This window comes from Zingiber officinale, chromosome 4B (assembly GCF_018446385.1).
Source record: "Zingiber officinale cultivar Zhangliang chromosome 4B, Zo_v1.1, whole genome shotgun sequence".
NCBI classification, from domain to species: domain Eukaryota; kingdom Viridiplantae; phylum Streptophyta; class Magnoliopsida; order Zingiberales; family Zingiberaceae; genus Zingiber; species Zingiber officinale.
The window spans coordinates 96,385,205-96,394,857 of NC_055993.1; the positions used below are offsets into that span (position 1 = coordinate 96,385,205).

Sequence of the window (9,653 nt, forward strand, 5' to 3'; positions counted from 1 at the left end):
AAATATTCTTTAACTTGGGCCATTAAAAGGAGGCCCATTAACTCGATCTTTGTCAGGCTCGTCCAGCTTCAAGATTGGCGTGCAGAAAGATCGACGGAGATCTACCTCCTACCAGACTTCCAGGATTATAACGAAGGTCGCGCTCGCGATCCTTTCCGTTGCCCTCACGCGATCTCGGAACACCGAACAAGCGCTTGGATAAAGGGGCCAAAGGATTAAGCGATAGGGTTTCGTCCTTGAGACTCCGAAGAAAGATGCCGAAGAACAAGGGTAAAGGAGGGAAGAACCGCAAAAGGGGGAAGAACGAGGCCGACGACGAGAAGCGCGAGCTGGTATTCAAGGAGGACGGCCAGGAGTACGCCCAGGTGGTCCGGATGCTCGGCAACGGCCGCTGCGAGGCGACGTGTATCGATGGAACTAAGAGGCTTTGCCACATCCGTGGTAAGATGCACAAGAAGGTATGGATCGCCGCTGGGGACATCATCCTCGTAGGCCTTCGTGACTACCAGGACGACAAGGCCGACGTCATCTTCAAGTACATGCCCGATGAGGCACGTCTACTCAAGGCGTACGGTGAGCTTCCTGAGAACATCCGTCTCAACGAGGGTATCGGAGGCCTGGACGAGGAGGACGAGGGCGGCGCTGATGACTACATAGAGTTTGAGGATGAAGATATCGACAAGATCTAAGGAATTGGAGCCGGACCTTCTCTCTTTCTCCTGAACGTGGTCTGATTTAGATGATGTGCCTTTCATTTTGATTTCATTATACGCGTAAATTTGCTTCTGTTGTTGTATGAAGATGCTTGTATTAAATTCTTAATTCCTGCAATGGTCGCCCCCCATGCGAACAAGATATATAATCTTGTCTTTGTTCATGGATATAATTTGCTATGAAAAAACACATCTTTGAGCGTCTGTAGTTATTTGTTGTTGTCTTGATGTATTTTCAAAATTGGGTTTTCATGCTCTTACCCAGATCAATAAGGGGTTGATGGTCATTCAGAGACAGTTTATTCTACACTTCTCAGCTTTTTTTGGTTCTGATTGAATTGAATTGTTGTTGTGGGTCTGGTTGGAGATAATTGATATGCTTGCATTCGGCTTTATCGATGTGTATTTGTTGAGGTTATGATTTTGTCGATCCCTCTTCTTCAGTGAATATTGTCTGATTTCCTGCTGGAGTTGGTTGGTAGTTTATGATTAATTTTATCATAAACTAGGTATTTCGATATTTGTAATATTTGTTTTTTTTTAATTTCTGTGTTATTTGTTGCTCTTGATGCTTATGTTTGACTTAGATATATAAAAAAAAAATAAGCATCAGATTCTGCTGTCGAAATCCTTGACCTACCCAGATTGAACATTTGCTACCCCGGCATTTTATTCTGCCTTTGTGCAGCCTTTCTAAGTTCCATTGAAATTAAGGGGTTTTTTATGATCGATTACATTATTCATCCCATTTGGTTGGAGTTACTTATAGTAATCAGTGTTTTATGCTCACAATTATAGGTTTTTTTCTTCCATGAATACTTAATTGTTAAAGTTCATTCTTTTATTCTATCAAAGGAAAATTTGTTGGTAGCCTCTTTCATGAAATATGACTCAATGTAGCCTTTCCTTCTTGTTTAATTGCATGCTTAGGATGGTTCTGCGGACGGGGTGTAACTCATAACATTTACTATCGATAAAGATATTTGCATGCTTTTATGATTGTCAACTTTTGCTATGATATCTGGCCTTACTGTTGCCTTTGTGAACAAGACCATAGTCCTCTGTGATATGGAGATGCTAGCATCCCTATACCCTAAATACTTTTTTTTATCAGCTTTATTTATTCTAGTGTTTTGTCTCAATAATTTTCAAAAATATTTGTTGCATGTCAAAATTGATCATCAACCGCCTTCCTATTGTAGGCTATGCAGTATGCTTGTTGTAGTTTCGTATTTAGTATATTGCATTTACATGCTTATGCTTGTTGCCTACTGCTTTTATATGTGATAACTTGAATGCTTAAGTTTCGTTCATGACCAAATTGTTGTGACTGAATCTGGGACTACCGACTACATGTACAAGGTAGATCCATCCGTTGTGTTATTTTGTTTAGAAATATGTATAAATCTTTAGAAATAGCCTTATTCGACACTTGGACTCACACCTCTGTCTAAAACCTAGAATCCTAGTAATATAGTTTAACATGGTATATAATGCATGAGTGCATAATTTTGTAGTGAGTGTAGAGAGTTGTTTGTTATTCTACCTTGGTACTGCAGCTTATTTCTATAGCTTAATTGTGGGACAAAGTAAATGTAGCTAAATACCCTATAGTTGGGAACATTTGATTGTATACTTCAACTGGTTCCTACAGGTTTGCCTAGATATCCCCTCTTTACATACAATGACTCTGGAACCAATCTATAGTTTTTCTAGATTGCATGCCACTTCCTTGTGGCTCCTCCCACTCTGTACTACTCTTTGGTGCAAAATTTCCATTTGATATTTGATATAACAATCTTATCAGGCCTCACATTTGTTTGCATACAGACTAGTTACAGGTATTGCGGTGCCAGAACCTTTTCCTCCAGCATAAGCTCAAGGATGATCTAACATCGACTAATATCCTGAAATTGTCAATAGTACCTCGGATGACATTGAAGAACAGCGAAGGGAGGAGAAAGAACAAGTGCAATATATGGAAATATGCAGTTGCCTAGCCTTCCTGGTCCTTGCCTGATGAATTGTTTATCTTCTTCTTTTTAGTATATCCCTGATTGGTGCATGTTAGGCTCATCTTATGTCTCCTCGGATGAATTTAGTGACTAGTGCATGAGGTGTTGTGTCACCATGAGATCTGGGATTCGAATCTCAGTAAAGCCGAGGTAAATGTCTTCCTTATGTGTTAATCACTATTCCAAAGGTTAGTAGCCGCCTGTGATTTACCTCCTTCGTGTTGGTCTTGGGACGGATTGGCGGGGGTGCTGGGGGCGAACGTATTCGCCCTTTGCCACCATGTTAGACCCATCTTATGGCCTATTCAGGAAGCTTGGGCATCAGGAGGTGGCTCATGCTCGCTGGTAGTGTGCATATTTCCATGTATGTCTACAAGGGTTTCTGTTTTAAAGTCTACACGAATTATTCTGCACGGATAGATGTGGCTGACTCGTTTGGAAATTGTGAGGTAAAGTAAAAGCATGATCTAGTGATCTCATTGTTTTAAGTACCCAAGAGTTTTTATTTAAACTATTATCGTTTTAAAGTTTGTCGATAATTTTAAGATCTCATCTGGTGATCTCTTTGTTTTAAGCTATTTTTTTTTAAAAAAAATGGAGATAAGTTAAAAGGAGTAAATGTTTAGCTGAAGAAAAAAAAATTATTAGAGCGGAAGTTATAAAAGATTGATGAAGATCTTTATATTAACAAATAATGAATTGGCTTCAATACTTGCCCGAGCACCCGGCTAACTATTTTTGATAAATAATTGGGCTGTGAAAATTTTAAATATAAATGTTTAACTTTTTATGATTTGGGCTCATTATGCCGGGAGCAGATCTCCTGGTCCGTAAATTGCGGATCAGGGGATGGTCCACTACATGTGGACCTTTGATTTGAATAAACCCCACTTATTTAAAGATGAGGTCCATTCAAATCAAAGGTCCAGATCAGTGGACCATCCCCTGGTCCACAATTTGCGGACCAGGAGATCCCTGCTGCATTATGCCACATCACGTCCAGCCCAGCCCAATTAGGATTTTTCGGCCTTATCCCAAATGGACAGCCCGAATCGAAGCCCAATCTGTCGCCATTTCCTATTTCTCCCACCCAACGCAGCAACGCTGCTTCTTTCTTCCTCTCCTCTTCCAATCTCTCTCCGTCTCTTCTCTTCTACCACCCATCGCTGCTCTTCCCACTTTCTCTCCTTCCTTCCTCGGCATTCATTGCAGCAATCCACCTTCTGTTCTGTAGAGGTACTGAAGAAGAAGAAGATGATGATGAAGAAAGAACCAAAGAGTGTCTGTCTTCTACCCTTAACTTTTAGCCTGTGTTTTTGGCTTTCTCGTTCTTTTAATGGCTTGTTTCCCTTGTTCTCTTCTAGTTCAGTGTCCTTCTAAACCTTCCTCCTTTTTTCATCAGGCATGAGTGTTTCTTCAATGCTTCAGGAGCCTGTTCTAGGTAAGCTTTCTGTTATTTTGATAAAGGAGTGCCTTGCCGCATACTTTCCTTTCATTTTAACTCTATCCAAAAGTCTGTGAGCAGATACTTGAAGGACACCGTTGCAGCCTTCGATTTACGAGTGCCCTAACGATTTCTACTTGTGCCTTTAATGTAGCCTTCTCAGGTAGAGTGAGCAGTGATTAAAATCCATCCTTTATCATATGAGCAAACCCAGGCGCCGGATACTGGAGGAAGGGCGATTCTTAGTTTTGTTTATTCAGCTCGTTGGAACTTCCATAGATTTGCGGGGGTTTTGGCCATGAGCAGCAAGAAAGATGGGGAGTTGAGCTGCAGCAATGTGTCAGCTGGTGGACTCGTGTGGGTACGTCGTCCTAATGGCTCATGGTGGCCCGGCCGTGTTGTTGGCCTAGACGAACTGGAGGCGAAATGTGTGGTTCCACCGAGATCAGGGACTCCTATCAAGCTTCTTGGTCGGGAAGATGGAAGTATGTAAGTATATTTATCTATTAATCCACTCTTCTAATGGTAGTAAGTTTTTCCCACAGCTCTTATTAAATCGTCATGCCTTGAATAGATTCGGTTATCTATTTGGTTGTAGTGGAGAACTTTTTCTATGCTCATATCCACAGAAGATGCGTTTAATACCTTTAATATTTACCCTTTAGATTTGTGACTCTTCAAACATGTCATAGATAATTCTGTTCGACTCATATATTTTTTAATATTATTTTGGATTTATTCTTCCCTTTTGGATGATGTGAATTCTCTGTAGTAAACAGCAGATAGATTAAATCGAGGAAAACAATTTAACAGCAGATAGATTAAATCGAGGAAAACAATTTTCTCAATAGACTGTCATGGAGCCTTCCAGACATGTAGTTCATCAAATCCCACAATGTTGAATGTTGATAGGGAAACAGAATGAGTAATGCCACATAAACTGACAGTAGGAATGACATGATGTTTTACACTTCTTTATGTTTGTTTATGGTGTTCCATAGTTAGCCATATAGCCATAGGAAGCCGAAATGTCTGCTGAGTTCATTTGTTTTAATTAAGATTTAACATCCTAGCTTCAACATAAGCTATAGAAGTTTTGAATTGATGCTAGGATGCACACATTTCTCTTTTATTCAGCCTTGTTGTACTGTGATACCTGTCCAAACTTCAGTTTGTTAATAATCAACTTTGTAACCAGGGACTGGTATAATCTTGCAAAATCAGCTCGTATTAAAGCGTTTCGTTGTGGTGAATTTGATGAATGCATTGAGAAGGTCATGATTTCTGGTGTTCACTCAAAGAAACGCTCAACCAGTACAGGAAAGTACATCCGCAGAGAAGATGCTATTCGCCATGCTTTGGAGATTGAAAAGCCTCATGTTCTTGCTGGAAATCAGAATGGCTCAGGAAATAATGATTCTTTATCTTTAAGAAAGATGATTTATGATTTTCCTAAAAGGATGAAGATGTATAAGCTTGACAAACAACCAAATCAAATAACCAGGAAAGTTGATGTTCTGGAAGAAGATTCAGCTCGAGAGGTTGCTCAACCTTTGATATCATCTCAACAGAAAAAGAAGCTTATTTACACTGATAGTAAGTTGAAAGAGAAAAAGAGAAGGAAAACTCCAAATGATTCAGAGGAAAATGGAGGGATAAAGCGAATGAGAGATCTTCAGGATATAGGATTGGGGATTGCATCCAATCGAAAGTCTAATGTGCATGTTAACAATTGGTGTTCAACTGAGCTACTGCCTGCCTCTCACCATGTTGTTTCACTCAGTGAATCAAACATTAGTGATTTTTGTAGTTCGAGTTCAATAAAAAGAAGAAAATATTCTGTTTCATCTCTGAAACGGAAGCAATCACATGTTACACAAGATCATGAGAACACAAAGATAAGAAATTGTCAGCGTTCACTAAGTAAGAAATCTAAGGTTACTAAAGTTATACTTCCATCATATGGTTATTTTGGTGGTTCTTTCCAAGGACAACAGCCATCTCTTTATGAACTTACTACAAATAAATTGAAGGAATCACCATCTGCTTCAAAGGCCTCAGATGTGCCTGTTATAATTAGCCCACATTATTCAGCATCTTCAAATGAGACACCATTGAATCCATGTGAGAACATTCACAAGATGGACAGTACAAAATTTGATTCTGAAGTGAAGGATTTTGAACTTGCAAGCATGTTGGAGGTTATTGACAATGAATGCTCTAATGCCCTCATTGACATACCATTGGTTGTGAGGGATTATCTTAGAGAAGGTAGCATATTACTCTTCTGTTTGTTTTATAAGTTGATTGGTATTTGTTTCAAGTTGTGGACTTTGAATAGTATTGGGAATGATTTAGCTTGACATTGCTTAAGAATGATTGGTCATATGTGCAGTGCATTATAAGTTAAAAACGTTTGTGATTTGTCATATGTGCATGCTGATCATTAATCATGTGTCTTATTTGTATATCTGACCATTTGGCTATGCAGCCCAAAGAGGGGGAGGGAAGTAGTATGATCCCCAACAAACAAGGAGTAGCTAATTTCTTTAGAATGCTAGATATAGGCATTATAAATGTCTGTCTTCTTTTTGTTCTTGTGATCCATATTTATCTATGATATGTTCTGCATACCTGAGATTCAACCTAGATTCTCACACCAAAGTCGGTTCATTGTGATTTGGTGGCTGCATACTTTCAATAGAAGTTATGAAAAAGTTGAGAACTCTGAAAGATTCTGTCTCAAAATATACTGATTGTGATTTCACCGAAAAAGTGAATTTGGCGGCTGTGATGAAAAATGTTACATCTATTTATTTGCAATCATGAAGCTTGATTCTTCAAATTTAAAGATATCAATAGCTTACTGCACGGAGATACAAAGCAGAGTTCAAGATTAATAAATTTCATGCAACACAAACCAGTATTTATGATTTTACTTGTTCTTATGTTCATTGTTAATTTGCACATATAAATACTATTTAGGTGCATGATGTACAACTTGATATTATTTTATCTGACATTGATCCATAGTTGTGCATGTGTTGTCCAAGTTACCAGCTATGTACAATTCTAAATGGTCTCATCAATTTAGTATTTAAATTTTGTTATACTTGATCAAAAATTCTATTTTGCCTCATCCTTTACGATGATTATTAATCATAGATTATAGTGATGTTATCATATGACTTGTTTTATTTATTGAACCACAGATTAGAGTTATGAAATGTATGTCCATAGACTTATCTAATGTTACATGAGTGACTATAGGATTATAGCACTGATTAGTTTTTTCTGCATTTCTGTAGAGATGTTCTTATCTTAGGTCTTGACTACTTTGCCATTCAGCATTATGTTCTGTCATGAATAGGCGACTGATACGCCATCATCGAATTTTCTCCTTTAGACATCCAACTTTGTTTGTTTATACTATGACACCCCGTAGTGGAGTTTTACCATTATTTTCTGTATATTCAGGTTTGATTCATCTAATTAATTAAAATGGGTGCTAGCAGTTTTTGTAGCAGCTACAGTGTATCAACACATTTTCTGAGTGTTAATATTTACAGATATCTCCATAGCATATGCCATTTATTTGACTATTTTCTCCGCTTTTAAAATAATTTAGATTTTGATATACACAAAAATCTGCATGGCGGCATATAGGTTTTAATTATGTAACTGGTTCTATATACAAAATTGGAGTTACAGATGTTGATATTACTTCCTTTTTTTCCTTATTAAGTAATGCTCTTGTAATTTTAGTGAGGCTAACTTTGCTATCTGATGGTGTTCCAGATCTTTCTATCACGATTGAAGACTTGCCGAGTAAAGACCTTGAGTGTGATGCAGCAGAAAACCAACATGGCATGTCCAGCCAGGGCAATCTTGTATCACACTACACTGAAGGACTTGGTGAGAGTAGCTTTACTGGAAATGCATATCAAGTAAATAACATCAGGAAAAAGACACAGAAGAAAACCTTGCAACAATATTTGAATGGGAAGAAGAACCTGAATGGATTAAGGTTTAACAAAAATGCAAATTCAAAAGGTTGCATAAACAGAGCTGATCAATCTAGCAATTCCTTGAAGGATAAAGTGCAGGAGTCTTCTGTGGGTTTGCACTGTACATTGGAGAGCCAATCATTAACCTTTGATCCCTGTGGTCAGTCGGCCAAGGATGACTCGATCTCAGAGGCAGAAGGCATTGCCCAAGATCAGATCTCTGGTCCTCCACTCTCCGGAAATGTTAGTTACTCCCAATCAGATGTTGTTGCAAACAACGGTTCTACACATTCAAGAGATCAAGATAGATTCTCCAAGATATGTTTTCAGGTTTCCACTCTTCCAAGACAATTGTTTCCTGACAACAAGCTTTCCCTCACTGACCATGCCAAATACAAGGTTCTCAGGAAACTAAAATATACAGGTTTAGATTCACATCTGTTTGATGTTGAAGTGACTGTAAAATCACACTATTATGGATCCTATGTGCCGCTAATCTCTCTCACGAGTAAATTGAATATTAAAGAAATTGTTGGCCACCCAATACCAATTGAGGTAGTGAAAGATGGCTTTACTGATACCTTTTTGACTAAGAAACTTGCTTGTTCAGCGGAGAATAAGAGTAATGCTTTTGTGAACTCGCAACCAGGAAGGAAACACAATCATACCAATGTGACTTCTCTGAAAATGAAATATTCAGAAAGTAAGAAATCAAGGTTGTCTTCCAGAAAGATAAGAAGGCTGTCATCAATTAGTGTCGACGGCAAGAGGGGAGTAGAGAGAAAAATGGTGGCTAAAAAGTTGGCTGGATCTACTATTGCATGTGTGCCAATCAGACTAGTCTTCAGTAGAATCACGGAAGCATTGACCTGCTCATCTTTATTGACAAGCATCAGTTAACATCAAGAAATGAAGATCATGACTAGACATGCTTCTGCTTATATGTATTCGTATCTAACTAGTTCCTAACAGTGTAAATGTTCACGGCTTGCTTTACGGGTGTGCTTGTATCCTTTATCAGATTACAGTCCGTTGGGAAAGAGAAATTTTTGGGGCTTCATGTGGTTAGGTTGATGAATTTTGCCATTCTGTGATTTAATACTGTTGTAGGCATGGGAAACGGAGACACCTCCAAGTTTTGATGTAGTGAAATTTCACCAAAATTTTAACTTTTGTTGCTCGGTGAGTATCTTTGAATGTATTGAATATCTTTGTAGACTAGTGGCCTTGACAATTATATCCATTTATAAAATATTTTTTCCCCTTTAGTCGACATGGCATCAGTAGTTGAATGCTTCAGATTTCTTGTCCTACTGCTTACTGGTGGCAATGTTATTTCTGAGAATATAAAAGAATTAATTTCAATACTCAAAATCTTTTTGGCAAACAATTTGACTGATTAAATTAGCTGAATTATTATTCTTTAACTAAAAAAATACCTGTTAATTTCTTTTTGCCTCATTTGTTGTATGTT

General features: G+C 38.1%; 2 protein-coding genes across 3 annotated transcripts; both read left to right on the forward strand.

The window, feature by feature from the left end:
- The first annotated feature begins 147 nt into the window (after window positions 1-147).
- LOC121975617 (eukaryotic translation initiation factor 1A) lies at window positions 148-917 on the forward strand. Its single transcript, XM_042527364.1, has one exon. It carries the CDS (start codon window positions 255-257, stop codon window positions 687-689), a length of 435 nt encoding a protein of 144 aa, XP_042383298.1. The 5' UTR covers window positions 148-254; the 3' UTR covers window positions 690-917.
- A 2,908-nt stretch (window positions 918-3,825) lies between these two features.
- Window positions 3,826-9,366, forward strand: LOC121975618 (uncharacterized protein At1g51745-like). Of its 2 annotated transcripts, none has more exons than XM_042527366.1 (5): window positions 3,826-4,009; window positions 4,131-4,169; window positions 4,327-4,657; window positions 5,371-6,443; window positions 7,971-9,366. In XM_042527366.1, exons 3-5 carry the CDS (start codon window positions 4,554-4,556, stop codon window positions 9,077-9,079), a joined length of 2,286 nt encoding a protein of 761 aa, XP_042383300.1. In that variant the 5' UTR covers window positions 3,826-4,009; window positions 4,131-4,169; window positions 4,327-4,553; the 3' UTR covers window positions 9,080-9,366. The 2 variants fall into 2 exon arrangements, with proteins under 2 accessions (XP_042383300.1, XP_042383299.1); XM_042527365.1 differs by having other exon boundaries at window positions 3,827-4,009; window positions 4,327-4,661.
- Window positions 9,367-9,653: the final 287 nt, after the last annotated feature.